Source organism: Clupea harengus, chromosome 2, assembly GCF_900700415.2.
Source record: "Clupea harengus chromosome 2, Ch_v2.0.2, whole genome shotgun sequence".
NCBI classification, from domain to species: domain Eukaryota; kingdom Metazoa; phylum Chordata; class Actinopteri; order Clupeiformes; family Clupeidae; genus Clupea; species Clupea harengus.
In genome coordinates this window covers 29,092,094-29,108,356 of record NC_045153.1, presented here as the reverse complement: position 1 = coordinate 29,108,356, position 16,263 = coordinate 29,092,094, and the positions used below count along the sequence as shown (strand labels likewise).

Sequence of the window (16,263 nt, the reverse complement as noted above, 5' to 3'; positions counted from 1 at the left end):
GTGTGTGTGTGTGTGTGTGTGTGTGTGTGTGTGTGTGTGTGTGTGTGTGTTTACTCGTGTTACTATGTGAGTGAGCAGCACGCAATAATCTGTTACATATTAAAATGGAGAACCTTTAACTCTAAAGAGGTGGTGTTAATGAACAGTGAGTTAGCCTAGCTACATGGTGCCTCCATAGCCCGGGGCCTGGATACGGGCTCATCCATAGCGCTTTGACCTTTGACAGTTCTCTCCCAGCCTGAGGAGAGGTCTGAGGAGCCAATGTCCTTGTCTACGCACCTCACACTTGCCCCGCAGTCCTGTCTCCTGCAGACGGGACCAGATGCTCTGGATGCGTCCCGCATGCTCCGGGTGTGTGTTGGTGTTGCCACACATGCATTGGTGCTTCTGCATCAGAGTGTCATACACCAGCCCTGTGGAGTAAACACACACACACACACACACACACACACACACACACACACACACACACACACACACACACACACACACACACACACACACACACACACACACACACACACACACACACACACAAAATAAAATATTGATCAAAAAGTAAAATTACAATATTAATTAATTCATTAATTTCACTACATTTCGAGCAATTGAGGTATTTCATATATAGCTATTACCAACATATTCTCTCATTGAACCCCACACACAACCAAGAAAAAAGGAAAAACAAATCAGCATTCACATATGCATGACACCATCTACAGCATAACAGTTACAATCAACTTGTGACCATTCAAGTGATGTGACCGATCCACACTCTCCCTTTATCTCTCTCTCTCTCACATTCACTCGGACACGCACACGCGCTCACACACACACACACACACACACACGCGCACACAGACACACAGACACAGACACACACACACACACACTCGCACACAGCCTCAGTAAGACTCATCAGTATGCTTGGTGCACTGGCTGAGTGTGCGATAAGGGAAAAGGCAGTCAAGGACAATTGATTATTTTTCAGAGAAAGAGCACATTAATCACAGAGGCAGAGGGCGAAGCCCAAAGAGAGCGGCCTCTGAAGAGAACACAAAGAACAAGCCAAGAGAGAGAGAGAGGGGGGGGGGGGGGGGGGCAGAGAGGGAGAGAGAGAGAGAGAGGGAGGAGAGAAAGAGAGATAGTAATTGTGGGGACAGATGAATTAATCTACTCCGATGAGTACTTCATTATGACATGAATAGCGTGCTCAGGGTCAGGCTGGAACACTGATGAACCAGGTGAGCCCATCCTGCCTCAGCCACGCCACAGCGCACCATCAAGCCTCTGCACCGCACTCTGTGCCACAGCACACTACCAAACCTCTGCACCACACTCTGTGCCACAGCGCTGGGGAAGCACCCGCTCGCTCCCAAACACACTCAGAGGGCTGGGAAAGCAGTGAGAATAGATGTGATCGTCCCAGCCCACATCTCTAGTAAGCCTTTCCCCTCTAATCCTTTAACCGTCTGAAGCACTAGAATGCATCTGATCCACACATTCACGCATGTGTCAGTAAGGTGGGGTACTGCGGGCCTGACCTGTGGTGAAGCGGGGCTTGGTGGGGGGTTCCTGCACCACGATGGGGAAGTTGGCGGAGGCCGGTGAGGACTGGGCGCGGGAGAGGGGCCGGTGGCCGGGGAAGGTGACCGATAAGCCGGCCGCCTCCATGGAGGCCTGATAGTTTCTGAGCTGGTGGATCCGCTGCTGCTCCAGTAAGAGTGCCTGCTGTTGGGGAGAAGGGTGCGTGAGGAAAGGACAGAGACAGAGAGAAAGGAGAGAATGAGAAGGCCTAGTGATACATAAAACACGTTATGAATAGCGAGAGAATATAGAACAGTTCATGTAACGTACAAATGTAGTCCATTCAAAGATGAATTGTTTGCATGAGTGTTTGCATGTCAACGTTTACAAATGTTTTGTTTTGTTTTGTGAAATGGCAGAACAGGTTTTGCGGTTTTTCTGTCCTGCATTCATACAGAACAGCCAGTAGGGGGAGCTCTTTCCATATGAGGAGAATGACAGGACTTGAGGCTTACACAACTAGGCTGTGATGCAACATGATGCCATGGGAGCAGGTCCTGAGTTGTCATGTTTGATTAGTTTGAAAAATAATAACAATAACACCACATGCTTAGAAAGTAGAACTAGTCAAACTTTCCCCTGCATGCTGCTGACAGCAGAAATAAGGTGTCCTTCCCAGTCGAATGCTTATTTGGGGGGTGACAACAGGTTTTCTTCTTTCTGCTATCAATGTGTAGTCCAAGGCTTTCTTGCTGTCATCCCAGTTGTCTGTCTGTCTGTCTGTCTTTGGCCTCCGCTCCCTCCCTCCCTCCCTCCCTCCCGGTTCATTAATGACTGAGAGAGCCTGCTGAGACAGCTCCCCCCTCACCCAACACCCCCCTGACAGGGAACGCCATGTTCCAGTTGCGCTCTTTCAAGATGTAACCCGCTCATTCTTTCTCAATTTTTGTCACCTCTGTTGATTTTCAGTCTCTTTGAATCTTTTCAGTCTCTCTGTGTTCTCTCTCTCTCTCTTTGTCTGTCTTTCTTTCCTTCTCTCTCTCTCACCACCCCCCCCCCCCCCCCCACCACCATCTCTGTGCCTCCAGATTTAAATCGCCTGCTGTCTCGTTTGCTTTCACCCCCCCCTCTCTCTCTCTCTCCCTCTCTCTCGGGCCGAGTTCCCATGGGGCCTAGGGACATGGTGTTCCCGCTCGGGGGAGGACAATGAGGGGGAACGTGCCCGATAGCCGGTGCCAACTCAATCACACTTACCAGGGGGGTGATGCGGGGACGGCCCACAGCCATTCACATCAAGAGAACTAGACAACTGTCTCACTGGGTGAGTGGGTGAACATAGCGAGAGTCTGTGGGCGAAGCAAGTGTGCATGTGTATATATGTGTGTGTGTGTGTGTGTGTGTGTGTGTGTGTGTGTGTGTGTGTGTGTGTGTGTGTGTGTGTGTGTGTGTGTGTGTGTGTGTGTGTGTGTGCGAGCACATTTGCTTGCAGTTTAAGCGTGACTGTGTGGGCGCCCACTTTTCATTTGCAGACAAAAATATTAAAGGCATGGCATTTCAGCATCTATATTTGGATGGTGCGATGCACAGCACAGAGGGAGAGATTTCAGGGAGGCTGAGATCAGGCCAAGTAAGCGCTGTCCCCCGCCTGCTCCACATGCTCCTCTCTGCCTCAGTCCTACCTGTCTGTGTGCAGGGCTGTCTGTCTGCCTCACCAACCGCCTCCCTACCTGTCTGTGTGCAGGGCTGTGGCAGCCTGTCTGCCTCCCTACCTGTCTGTGTGCAGGACTGCCTGCCTCACAATCCGCCTCCCTACCTGTCTGTGTGCAGGACTGTGACAGCATGTCTGCCTCACAATCCACCTCCCTACCTGTCTGTGTGCAGGGTTGTGACAGCCTGTCTGCCTCCCTACCTGTCTGTGTGCAGGACTGCCTGCCTCACAATCCACCTCCCTACCTGTCTGTGTGCAGGACTGGGACAGCCTGTCTGCCTCACCAACCGCCTCCCTACCTGTCTGTGTGTAGGGCTGTGACAACCTGTCTGCCTCCCTACCTGCCCATGTTCATCTGCATGGTGTTGTGGATCTGTCCATCTCTGACCTACCTGAAGCCTCAACCCATGCGCAGTCTACCTGTCTGATGCAACTCCTTTGTCCTGCTACTCTTGCTTTTGTGTGTGTGTGTGTGATTGTTTATATATACAACTTGGAAACGACACGCACAAAGAAATGCAGCGTGATTAGGAGTACAAACAGGTTTGCACACCTGGTCTTCACTGGGCCTTGATGGGGCCGTGCCTGTGCTGCCCTCTGATTGGTTCATCTAAACCAGGGCAGGATGTTCATGTGCTAATGGCACAGCCATTCAGTTCAATGGCAGGGCCGTCCAGACACACACACAGACAGACAATGCACAACTGAGCTCCCGCATCGTTCACATTCCAAGGCCTTTATGTACCATTAGATTACATAAAAGCACAATTGTATGTGTGTGGGCATGTTTATATGTAAATGTTTGTGTGTGTGTGTGTGTGTGTGTGTGTGTGTGTGTGTGTGTGTGTGTGTGTGTGTGTGTGTGTGTGTGTGGGGTGTGTGTGTGTGGGGTGTGTGTGTGTGGGGTGTGTGTGTGTGTGTGTGTGTGGGGTGTGTGTGTGTGTGTGTGTGTGTGTGTGTGTGTGTGTGTGTGTGTGTGTGTGGGGTGTGTGTGTGTGTGTGGGGTGTGTGTGTGAGTGTATATATATATGTGTGTGTGTGTGTGTGTGTGTCAGTCGTGTGTGTGTGTGTGTGTGTGTGTGTGTGTGTCGTGTGTATATACGTGTGTGTGTGTGTGTGAGAGTGTATATATGTGTGTGTGTGTGTGTGTGTGTGTGTGGTTCTGACCTGTCTGAAGATGAGTTCCTGTTCGACCTGCCTGTGTGTGTGTGTGTGTGTGTGTGTGTGTGTGTGTGTGTGTGTGTGTAAGTATGTGTGTGTGTGGTTCTGACCTGTCTGAAGATGAGTTCCTGTTCGACCTGCCTGTCCCTCTGCTGCAGCTCCTCGTCCTGTTCGTCGGGCGGCTCCTGCTTGACGGTGACGCCGCGCGGCAGACCCTCGTCCGACAGCGCCTGGTGCTCCCGCAGCTCCTCCTCCGTCTCCTCCGGGTGACTCTCGTGCTGCCGGCTCGGCTCGCTCGGCTTGGCCATCATCTGAGGGGATAGAGAGAGAGAAGGAAAGAGAGAGAAAGAAAAGAGAAATGATCTCACTGAAAGGATCAGACACCTTCTACTAAACTCTAGCTTTAACTCTTAGCACTCTTTAACCGAGAAAGGCCACCCTCCACATAAAAGCTTAAAATCACTTTCACAAGTCACACAAGGCATGATGAAATGATTCATAATGTATTTTCACATCTAAACTGGATTCAAGTTAAGGCCTACATGTTGGGTGTTATATGGTTCGAGAGGACCAAAATGAAGTTTAGCTGCCTTCAATTCTAAGAGTCGAAAGGGTTTAAAGGTGCAGTTGGCGATTCTAATCCCATACGCTTTTTGTCCCATTCAGCTAATTGTTCCTCACAGTCCTCTAGCTGACCGTAAAACTCTGGTGTTTGTACACAGTCTTGGCTCTGTAAATGGGAAACCAACGTAGTGGCTCTGACCGAACCATAAACAATCCCAACCAATCAACACAGTGCTTCAGGAGCACGGAGGGGAGGGGTATAATTTGATTGGCTGTTGAGCTCAAGTATCAACAACAACCTTTTGCGAATCTGAAACCAAATGGAAGTGTTTTCCCACTGATGTGAACTATACACTGTGCCGTACTGTGCTGTAGTAAAATAGGTTCAATCAATGAGATGACTCCCTTATTCTGGCCGTCTAAAGCTCTGACGTAGCGATGACGTCCAGTTAAAAAAAAAAAACTTACTACAGGCACTAATCCCCCGTATGAACTTCCTGCTAAGCACTTGTTGCCACATAAAGCTGAACATCAAAATAAATACAACACTTTCAAGTTCATTGCTCTCCACTAAACAGTGTTGAAAAGTTTAGTAAGAGAACAACTAAAGTGAAGTTCTGCTGAGATTGCAGGTTGCACCAGATAAATAACTGAACCAGCAAAAGGAGAAAAACAACATAGAAGAAGGGTTGAGGGGAAAAAAAGATCATGAGGAGAACGAGTGGTGAGAGTAAAAGAGAGAGAAGAGGGAGCCATGGTACCCTTCAGAGACACCACCCCCCCCCTCTGTTCTGGGTGCATCCTGTAGCAGCTGCGGCGCGGCAATGTCAGCCATTGCACTACCCCCTTCCCAACAGCCCCCCCGCCTCCCTTTCTCTCTCTCTCTCACACACACACACACACACACACACACACACACACACACACACACACACACACACACACACACACACACACACACACACACACAGGAACGTTTGAGCGGGAGCCAACACTGGCAGCCACACAGGCCTCTGGCACTGTGCCAGGGGAACATCATTGACGTCAGAGCGCTCGGCAATTGCCTCATCCCTGTCCTCTTCTCCAAACAAGCTTTTATTTTTTCAGCTCTTTTTTTTTTCTCGCTCCTTTTTATTCCCTTCACCTCCTGGCTCTCCCATTTAAAGGGGAACACACTGTGGGTTCCTGGCTGTACAAAGGCCCATTAAGCCTCTTTCTGTTTTAAGTGCATTTCACTGACACAATGACAGACGGACAGATACAAAAAAAACAAAAAAAACAAACACACATACGCACATACTCAACCCCCTTGTTTTTACAGCAGCGCGGAAGAACACAGCAAACAAAAAAAAAAAAAGGCCTACTCATCTTACGCAAGGCCCACACTATTTAGACAACTTTCCCTTTTTAATCTGTCAAAGGACAGATTTGCTTTTACGCATCTGAGCTGATGGCAGAAAGACTCTGACGCTGATCCTAATGCTTCTCTGTGAGTGGTAGCACACCACATGCCATGATAATAATAATAATAATAATCATAATAATAACAATAAAGCGACCATGACAAAGAAATACGTGGAATTCCACACAGCGCCGTTATCTGCATAGGAAGTGATCTCATCTGGCCGACAGATGGATTAATGTTGGCATTAATCTATACAGCGGAGGCTAAGTGCTGCAGAGTGTCTGTGTGTGTGTGTGTGTGTGTGTGTGTGTGTGTGTGTGTAGGGGGGGGGGGGGGTTGAAAACAAACATGTGCTCCATACGGTAATGAATCACTGCATGTAATCCCCTGGACACGGCGTGTCACACAAACCCAGAGCAACGTGTGTGTGTGTGTGTGTGTGTGTGTGTGTGTGTGTGTGTGTGTGTGTGTTTGTGTGTGTCTGAGAGAGAAACATTTCCCAATTCCACTACATATTGTAACGGCTGCTGTTTCAAAATGTTTATACATTTACAAAACGTTCAAAACACACAATCTGTCACACACACACACACACACACTCTCTCTCTCTCTCTCTCTCTCTCTCTCTCATTTCCATAGACACAGGACAATTCTAAGTGCTTCCTGCATGACCATAAGCAGAGGCAGCATCATGGTGGTTGCTGTGACAACAGGAGCTGGAGGGGGTTGGGGGAAGGTAAGAGTATGAAGCAAGTGAGGATGAGCTGCTAGGTAGAGGACAGGCGGTGAGATGAGGGCGCTACCTTGCTGATGTGCAGCTGCTGCTGCTGAAACTGCTGCTTGTGTTTCTCCAGGAACTGCTGGTGCTGCTGCTGGACCACCAGCTGCTGCAGGGCCTGGGCGTTCTGGGGCAGGGGGGCCGACTGGGTGCGTCCCAGGGGTCGGTGCTGACGCAGCTTGTGGATGGAGGGCGACTGCAGTGGGAGCCCCCCCAGGCCTGGGGAAACACACACACACACAACAAACAGACACACACCAAACAGACAGACACACACACACACACACACACACACACACACACACACACACACACACACACACACACACACACACAGGTTAGACACCAGGGACATGGCTGAGTACACAGGAGGCCGTGCCATGTCAAACATGTTTCCAAACCGCTGCTCCGTGCTGCACCGGCGAGCGAGCGAGGCATTCCACAGCACACCCAGGAATGTTAAAGGTTGAAGCTGGACACTGATTACAAATAGAAGGATAAAGGAAGCCTTAATAGTGACGGCGAGTTTCTTTTTTTAAATCGGTTTAATTAATGCTCTACCCGTGGTATGTTTTAGACAAAATGCTCATGTTTTGGGACACTCCTATCTGAGCTGCTCGAGCATGAAAACAGCCCCATCATCAGCTGACTGTGCTTCCCAAATCAAGCCACGGACGTCCTGGGAACTGAATCCAATTGACTGCCTGACAGCCGAGGGGGTTTCCGTGAGATGGAAGGGGTTGGGAAGAGAGGGATAATGGTGAGGGATCCCTCACGCTGCTTCTGGGCTGCAGCAAATCATTACTCCTCATCGACCAGCGCTTCTTGCGTCAAAGAGGCCCACTCTCTCCTCCTCCTCCTCCTCCTCCTCCTCCTCCGGAGGCGTATTGACCCCCCCCCCCCCCCCCCCCCCCCAAACACACACGCTGTTCGCAGACGCTCTACAGCCAGCTGAGCGTGCGGGCAGACTCATTAGCAGCGCTTGTGACTCATGCATTTAAGAAAGGCGAGGCGTTTAGGAGGCAATCAGTGAATAATATCACGGGGGCCACGCGGGGAGGGGCACTGCAGCAATTCCCCTGTCTGAGTCACTGAGAACATAAGGGCCAATTACTCTGCTCCAGGTTCAGCAGGTCATTAAGAGAAGGAGCAAGCATGCCTTTATCACGTCTAAAAATAAATCTATTAGGTTAACTTCTGCCTGATTGCAGTGATTGAGAAACTCTCCTTCCAGAGGTGGTGAGAGGGGGGGGGGGGGGGGACGGACGCCACCAACCTGCGACGAGGGAGTTCTGGGCTGCCGACTGCTCCAGCAGCACCATATGCTGGAGAAGGGGGTTGTGCGCGGAGCCCCCGTCTCGGTCGAGGGTGGAGGCCAGGTAGGAAGGCAGGTGGGCCCCGGTGATGAACGGAGTGGTTAAGGGGATTCCTGGCTGCAACCCGGGCATTCCCAGTCTGTCACTATCCTGCTGGCCAGACGCCACCTGAGTGAGAGAGGGAGAGAGAGAGAGAGAGAGAGAGAGAGATTTGAGATAGAATCTGTGTTTAGAAAAGAGAAGACATCCAGTGCGATGCTGGAGACAGGAAAAGAAGGCATTCCACCCTAGATCAATATAAACATCAGATTGCCGTAGAGGTGGAGGGGGGGTTGCACTTGCGTCACTTGACTGGGTCAGCCGTTATTGTTTTTCAATGGGCCCTTTCTGAAATGTCACTGGGCCTGAAAAGGCTACAGAGGGCTGCCTGACGGTCTAGACAGGGCCCCCTCTATTTAGACTTCTGTACCCAAAGGCCAAGTGTGCGCAAGCAAGCCCACGGCCTGACGGAGAAGATATAAAAGAGAGGATAAAAAGAGAAGGAGAAACAGGGGGGGGTTGGGGTGGACCAAAAAAAAAAGAGGGGTGGAGACAGAATGAAAGGGAGAGAGAGAGAGAAAGAAAGAAAGAAAGGGAGAGAGAGAGAGCAAGAGGGAAGAATCTCCATATGAGAGAGTGTATCAACTCACGCTGGAGGGGCCCGTGGCTGGCAGGCCCAGAGTGATGTTGGGGAGAGACGGCGATGTGTACAGAGACAACTGGCTCACGTGGCCCTCTCGGCCCGCCAGTCTGTGCGCCAGGGACGGCTGGAACAGAGCAACACACACACACACACACACACACACACACGGAGAGATAAATAAACCGCCTTGATAAAAATAAACAGCCCTGTCTGGTCGTCCTCTGGACCCCTGCGGGCTCCTGTCTACTCAGAGCCTGTAAAGGACGGGGCCGCTTCCTTCACTGGCACAGCCAAAGGCACTGCTGCCTTGAAAAGTCATCCTCAAAGAGACTAAAGGATTTGACATTTACTGTATAGTGGCATTTTTTTTAAAGCACCATGCCTGCTGTCTTGTTTAAGTGTTTTTTTTTTTTTTTTTTTTAGTGTGCTAAATGTTTTGTCATTGCTGTCACTGGGTCACCTCCACCGGACTGCTGCAAACGGATCCGGCCACGCCGTTCTCATTGGTGATGTTGTTAGAACTGTTGTTAGGTGAGCTGGGGCCAGAGCCGGGAGCACTGTTACATGCCGACTCTATTCAAAACAAACACAAAAACAACAACAAGAGAAGAATAAGTATATATAGAAAAGATAAACAAACGACACACAAACAAGTAACAACAAAATAGGCCCAAAACAGAATATATGACATTAATGTATTAGAAATATGCTATATGAAAACACAAAATAGCTCACAAAAAAAAAACTGTTCTTGAAGACCATGGTCTCAACTAAAACCATAACATCTCGGTCATGATTTTCAAAAATATTTCAATTTGGTGGTGTTCCATTGATGCTGAAAGGTGCCCCTGAAAGTCCCACTCACCTGCCATGTCTAGGGAGCGCTTCTTGGCAGTGGTGATGGGCCCATCCTTCCGTCGAAGCAGAGGACTGCTCCTGCGTTCCGTCACCTTCTGCTTTAGCCTGGACCGCAGCTTCAGATTGGGCTCAGATGCTACAGGAGAACAGAGAGAACAGAAAGCCTTCTTTAGACATGCCAGTTTACTTAAACGCCTAATCCCATATTCCCCTTCAAGAGAATACAATCTCTCAGGAATTTAGCATGAATAAATAGTTATGGATAAAGAGAAACCAACTAAAATAGTCAATGATCTTAGGCAAACATCATGGTCTCAGTTCTTATTCTCTTAGATACCCATTCTAATCAACTGGGTACAAAACTGGGTTGGTCTCTCTGAATATGCCCTTAACTGGTTTCAAACATGCAATACAGAGAGACCATTGTATATTAGCATTGGTGATCATGTTTCAAAGCAATATGTCCCATATAGCATTATTTCCAAAGTACGCCTGTTATTAACTCAACAGGATGCTGAGCAGCTCATTCATGCTTTCAATTCAAGTAGACCAGACTACTGTAATGCTCTGTTTACTGGCCTTCCAAAGAAGTAAATAGAAAAATTAGGGCCAATTTAGCTTTGCTGCTAGACTTTGAACAAAAACAAGGAAGAGAGAGCACATTACTTCTGTTCTAGATACACTGCACCGGCTCCCTGTATCTTTTAGAATTGATTTTTAAACTCGTTCTTCTTGTATACAAAGCTGTTAATGGTTTAGCACCCTCTTACATCACTGAGTCCCAGTCATTTAATGGTCCTTCACAAGCCCTTAGGCCTTCTACAGCAAGTCTGTTAAACGTTCCAAAAGTCCCCCAAAGTAAAGCTGGGGAAGCAGCCTTCGCCCACTACGCACCTAAACTGTGGAACACTGAACCAAAAGGTATTAGAAAGGTGGGCTCAGTGGACAGTTTCAAATTACAACTTCAAACATTCTTTTTTAATCTATTTTATAATTAGCAACATGCTTTTTATTATGTTTATTTCTTTATTTTGTCCATTCTTTTAATTATATGATCTTCCCTGTTGTATGCCCCTGGATTGAGTGGTTTATCTGCTGAACACTCTGAGCCCTGTATGAGAAGTGCTATATAAATAATGTTTTTTATTAATATTATTATTATTATTATTAATATTATTATTAGTTACTATGTATATATATATATATTTATGCTACATTTAGCAATCGAGTGACAATATTTTTCGCTATATTTCTATTCTATTTAATTACCATAACATGAAGCATTTGTGTGTCTCATTGTGAAGCAGGCAAATAGGCTAACAACAACAACAATAGTCCATTGTGTTGCACATGTTTCACTAGCAGTTACTTATCTAACGTGTTATTTGCCACGTTTGATCATCAGTACTATGCGTGAAGCATAGAACATATACATGGGTTTGTATTGTGAAAGTAGTCAGCCTGTGCTCTAAAATGTTTACATTGCAACTAGTCTGCTATAATTATTCTATTTAACTGATTTTCATGAACTACACTACCCCTTTTGATTGAACAAAAATTTGATTTGGATCCTTCTTAACTGGATAACCTTTTCCGATTGAAATGTTTACATGAAGCTCCATGAATCAGTCAGATTATTAACGTATTACCCGGCGGCATGTAAACAGTCACGGACAAGATTAGTACTGCAGCAGCAGACCCTGTTATAATCAGAGGCACGGGGAAACAGAAGAAGGAGAGGAGAGGAGAGAACAGAACGACCAGCGGGTTCATCCAGAACAATCTACTGAGAATTGCAGGGCAGCAAGGAGAGGCATGGCTGTCTGGAGCGAGGGAAAAAACAATCGGAGCCAAGCTGCTCCAAGACGACTGCACCTGCTGTCTCAGCTGGGGAAATCTCAGCGGTGGTGCTCCTTCGTCTGCAGGGAGAGTGCTGGGCAAAACACCCATCGGTTCTTACTCACTCTACCTCTCTCGCTCTCTCTCTCTCTTTCTCGATCACACACACACACACACACACACACACACACACACACACACACACACACACACACACACACACACAGCCAGAGCCAATGGACTGTCTAACAGTTAAACATCAGACCTGGGCAGAGAGCATTTGCTCTAATGAAGGACTGTTGGCTGACCTCACAACTGGCCGCGTTTCCAAAGTCAGGGGCATCTGCAGAGCAGCGACAAATGAAACACTTTTGCAGAAGTTAATATGACAAATAGAGCATGAGATACGGCAACAAAAGCTGCTTGGGTCATGTTTGAGCGTAAAACCGTCTCAATTAACACATTAACTGTGTGTTTAAACAGCCTCTCGTGGAGAGAGCCTCGCAAACAAACACCAAAGATAATGGCAACAATGCATCAGAGGGGCCGACAAGTTTCCACTTTGGCAGGAGCCCCATGCCCCTAAGTTTAATCAAGTCCGGTCTACGGGAAACGCGGCAATGAATAGCGCTTGTTGAAAACGGTCTCAATTAAACAGTGTGTTCTTTATTTTGCCCTTTTATCTGCTCACTCGTTTTTTCTCCTCCTTGGTTTGCAAACAATCTCTTTGTCATCGTCACTTTGGCTGTCCAGCGGAGAGGAGCAGCGCGGCGCAGCGAGACGGCACAGGCAATGTGGAGGCGTCAACTCCTGGCACGTAACTCCCCAAAACCAAGGGGTCAGCAGGAGGAGAGAGGGTCCGTGTGACGCACTAATCTGGGCGATCCGCTATCTCTCTCTCTCCCTCTCTCCCTCGCTCGCTTCCCAGGAGACACTGCCAGCTTTATTCCCGGCACCAGTGGCACCTCCACGTCTCGTCCCTTCAATTAGAGGGCTGCCCTCCAACTGACCAGTGACCCTGCTGCACTGCGCATTAAACGCACACGGTCCGCCACAGAGAGAGAGAGGACACGGCAAGTTCATTAACGAGGGGGCGTAGGCGGAACCTGTGTGGATTTAGACATCGGTAAGTGCAGTCCCAGCGGAGAACACATCTCTACTTGATATAGTAACACAAAGCCCATGGAACAGAAGTAAGGGCACAAACTAATTATTCAGAAGTTTGAATGGATTTACTTTAAACGAATACAACAGGAAAACAAATACAACACTGATGTCTGAAGCCCCACAATGTGAGGCACAGTTGCAATTAAATGACCAAACTAATCATTTGTCCTTAGTGTAAGAAAAGGGCTTGTCTCCAAATGTGCTTTTAACTGTTGTCAATTCTGGCTGTAAATGAGGCAGAAACTATTTAAAGGCATTAGCGGAATTGTGAACTGAGCCAGTATGCCTATTATTTGCCTGACACACTTGATATAGATTCAAATATCCTAATAAAATGCAAAACCAGTTGTTCATTGTACCAGTGGATGCCCACTCCCGACAGGACACAAACCTGTGAGCCACAGTGAAGGCATTATAAAAGAAAAGAAATATCTCAATGCAAATGAAACACTGTAAAAACAAATGCCTGTATCCTCGAAACTGGACACCAAAAACATGGTCTGTAAGCACAGCTGAAAGTGCTGGCCATTTCCACAGGGACTTCATAGCAAATGGCAGTAAATCATCCAAATGTACAATGAAGTGATGCAGGGGGAATGGAGACGTACACATCAATGTTATTCATCCTAAACTATTCACATAAACAGGACGGCCCACCTTGAGGCCATGGCAGGCGGCCAATGGCTGAGAGGTAGTGTATGTGATGGGGATGGATGGGGGAGGCTGGCGGGGGCTGGGGTGGTTGCTGGGCGGGCATTTGGGGCCCATGCTCTCACGCCTGAGCTGGAGAGAGGGGCGAGGGGGCGAGGCGGGGAGGTGGGGGGGTAAAAAGTGTTGAGCTGGCAGATACGGGGCTTAGAGTGTGTATGCAGTCTGCACAGGCCTGGGTCACTCAGGGACTCGGTGACTTTGAAGTGCTTTGGTGCGGCCACTCTCACGTCCACTGCAGTGGCCCGTGATATCTGCTGATGCCACAGACTCCCTCAAACAAAACGAGTCTCCTTCACAGGCCACTCTTTACCCTCACCCACTGCCTGCCTGCCTGCCCTCACTCCTCCCTGTCTGTATCTCCTCTCTCTCTCTCCAGCTCGGTAACAATCCATTTATTTGGAGACAATCTTTTTTTCCCTCTGTGTATTTGAAGCCAGACCGAAGAGTGAAGCACCAAGCCTAATCAATTTACACTCTCACCTATTTCCTCCGTCGTCTGAGTGTTTGGAGGCGAACGATGATGGTTTGATGGCGATGAGCGGTTAAGAGGACTGCTGAATAAAACAAAATCCATTTTGAAAGAATGGATGCTAAAGTGAGATTGCAAACTGCCCCCGAGACAACAGTGGCAAACTTGTTTTCTATGGGAGAATGGAAGGCTTAAAGGGTTAGGTGTTTTATTCCTTCTTCTGGTCAGCCCATGTGGACAATTCAATACAGCGCTGATCTAGACGGGTACTAAAAAACAAAGCGATCTTATCAGTGAAAATAGATATGGGTGTTGATTCAAATAATATTACCCAGAGTCATCGCGGGCAGGGAAAGTAAATACTCCATTCCAAACAGCGACAGAGGGAGGGTTTAAAGGGAATCAATATGGCTTTCACAGTCATCTGATGAAACAAAGCTTACTTTCCCTTCTATATGCATTAAACCTTTAATACCTCCCCATACAGGAGAAAATAACAGCAACATAGGGGAATAAATCTCATGTCAAACAGAAACTGGATTAATCCCATCTCTGCAGAAATTGATCTAAGAATGAGAGGGGGAAAGTTTGATTAAAATCAACTAAAACGAGCCACTACAAAGTGGAGGGTGGGGTCCGGGTGCTTGTGATGATCGGTAAGAATTACCTCAAATTCCTCAAAGTATTCTTCTATTCTGTATGTAATGCGTAGATTGCAGGTGTATTTTATAGTGTGGAAAAAAGGTTTAGCTATAAACACCAATTCCACTGGCGTGTACATGGAACATACCAGAAAAAAACAGAACCAAACTGCTAAGAGCACCTAATACAAAAAAAAAAATATCACTTCTCTTTCAGCCATGTGAGGAATAAAACGAATCATTCACAGGCGAGCCGTGAGCATAAAACCCTCAAAAGAGCCAGTGGCATTAAATAAATGATAATGATGAGAATATTGAAATTGGATGTTGGAAATTGAAAATAGATTAGAATGAAGAACATGATGGCACTGATATGATTGTATTTCTATCCTCAGAGTCTTCAGCTCTCATCAAACCAGGTGCCGTGTGAATGATACGAAGAACAGTTGGACGACAGAGAAAGAACATATTTCATATTGACTTTAGTTGATCTACTGGGTTGGAAAGGAAGCACGCATTCTGTTTGAGATGCGTGCGAGATGTGACGGTGATGGAGACGCATAAATCAACAGGAGTAAAACATGACTGGCTTAGCCAGTCACGCCTCGGGCAATCACTGAATGACACTTGCGTACGGGGAGAAGAGAATGTGACAGCACCAGGAAATGGTACCCGCAGGAGAGTGAAGTATTGAAGGGGCTCAGCCCTGTTAGACATGACCTCAGAAGCACTCTCTTCAGCCTTTTAATAAAGAGTACAAGTTGTCCTGGTGTGAACTGGCCAGCATAAGAGGTCGGGGCAGGCACAATAAAGACACAGAGGCCTGTTGACAACAAAACTGTAAGGACCACAGGTTATGTGTGAATCGATCAGGCTTAGAATAACACCTAACCCAGAGTGGTGGCAGAGGGCATCCTCCCAGGGGAGATGGTTTGATGCAGCCTGATGGAGCCCAGAAAACGCCTCCATCTAAGGCAAGCTGTCAGGGGTTGATTCTAACCAACTCAGCCCTCGCCCCTAGCCTCACCCGTCATTACGAGGCATTAGAACCTTGATTGCAACCTTCAGGTTGATTAGCGTTATTAAGCAAATAGTGGGGTTGATTCATTCCAGACTCCCTCACTCCCACCCCCTACCCCCCACCCCAATCCAGTGACCCTCTCTACACCTCCTTCTCTTCCTGCCCCCGGTGCAAATTGCCGTGTCGATGCGCATGTGAAGGGTGCTTCATTACGGCGAGGAGGACGCTCACGTGGAGTACAAATGTTCCGGGGCTGGACAGCGAGTGGGAGGAGGGTGCGCTGGGTAATAATGCAGGACCTATTCAAGATCCATTCATTACGAGCGGATTGCCTTCAGATTAGAGCCCTCCACGCAGTCGGCTGTGTGATTAATAGGAGGCCGGCTGTGGTGGAGTCACGGATATCAGACACACAC

General features: G+C 47.9%; 1 protein-coding gene across 6 annotated transcripts in view; it reads right to left on the bottom strand.

Annotated features, from left to right (window-relative positions):
* Positions 1 to 16,263, bottom strand: part of hdac4 (histone deacetylase 4) — a 161,366-nt gene that overhangs the window by 35,454 nt on the left and 109,649 nt on the right. For 5 of the 6 annotated variants that reach the window (XM_031560032.2, XM_031560027.2, XM_031560049.2 and 2 more), the window contains 8 exons: positions 10,007 to 10,135; positions 9,602 to 9,714; positions 9,149 to 9,265; positions 8,420 to 8,627; positions 7,169 to 7,362; positions 4,507 to 4,707; positions 1,545 to 1,731; positions 280 to 413 (listed from right to left, as the gene is read on the bottom strand). In XM_031560032.2, coding sequence (XP_031415892.1) covers positions 280 to 413; positions 1,545 to 1,731; positions 4,507 to 4,707; positions 7,169 to 7,362; positions 8,420 to 8,627; positions 9,149 to 9,265; positions 9,602 to 9,714; positions 10,007 to 10,135 — 1,283 coding nt within the window. The remainder of the gene's footprint in view (positions 1 to 279; positions 414 to 1,544; positions 1,732 to 4,506; positions 4,708 to 7,168; positions 7,363 to 8,419; positions 8,628 to 9,148; positions 9,266 to 9,601; positions 9,715 to 10,006; positions 10,136 to 16,263) is intronic. The other variant, XM_031560040.2, reaches the window with a different exon arrangement.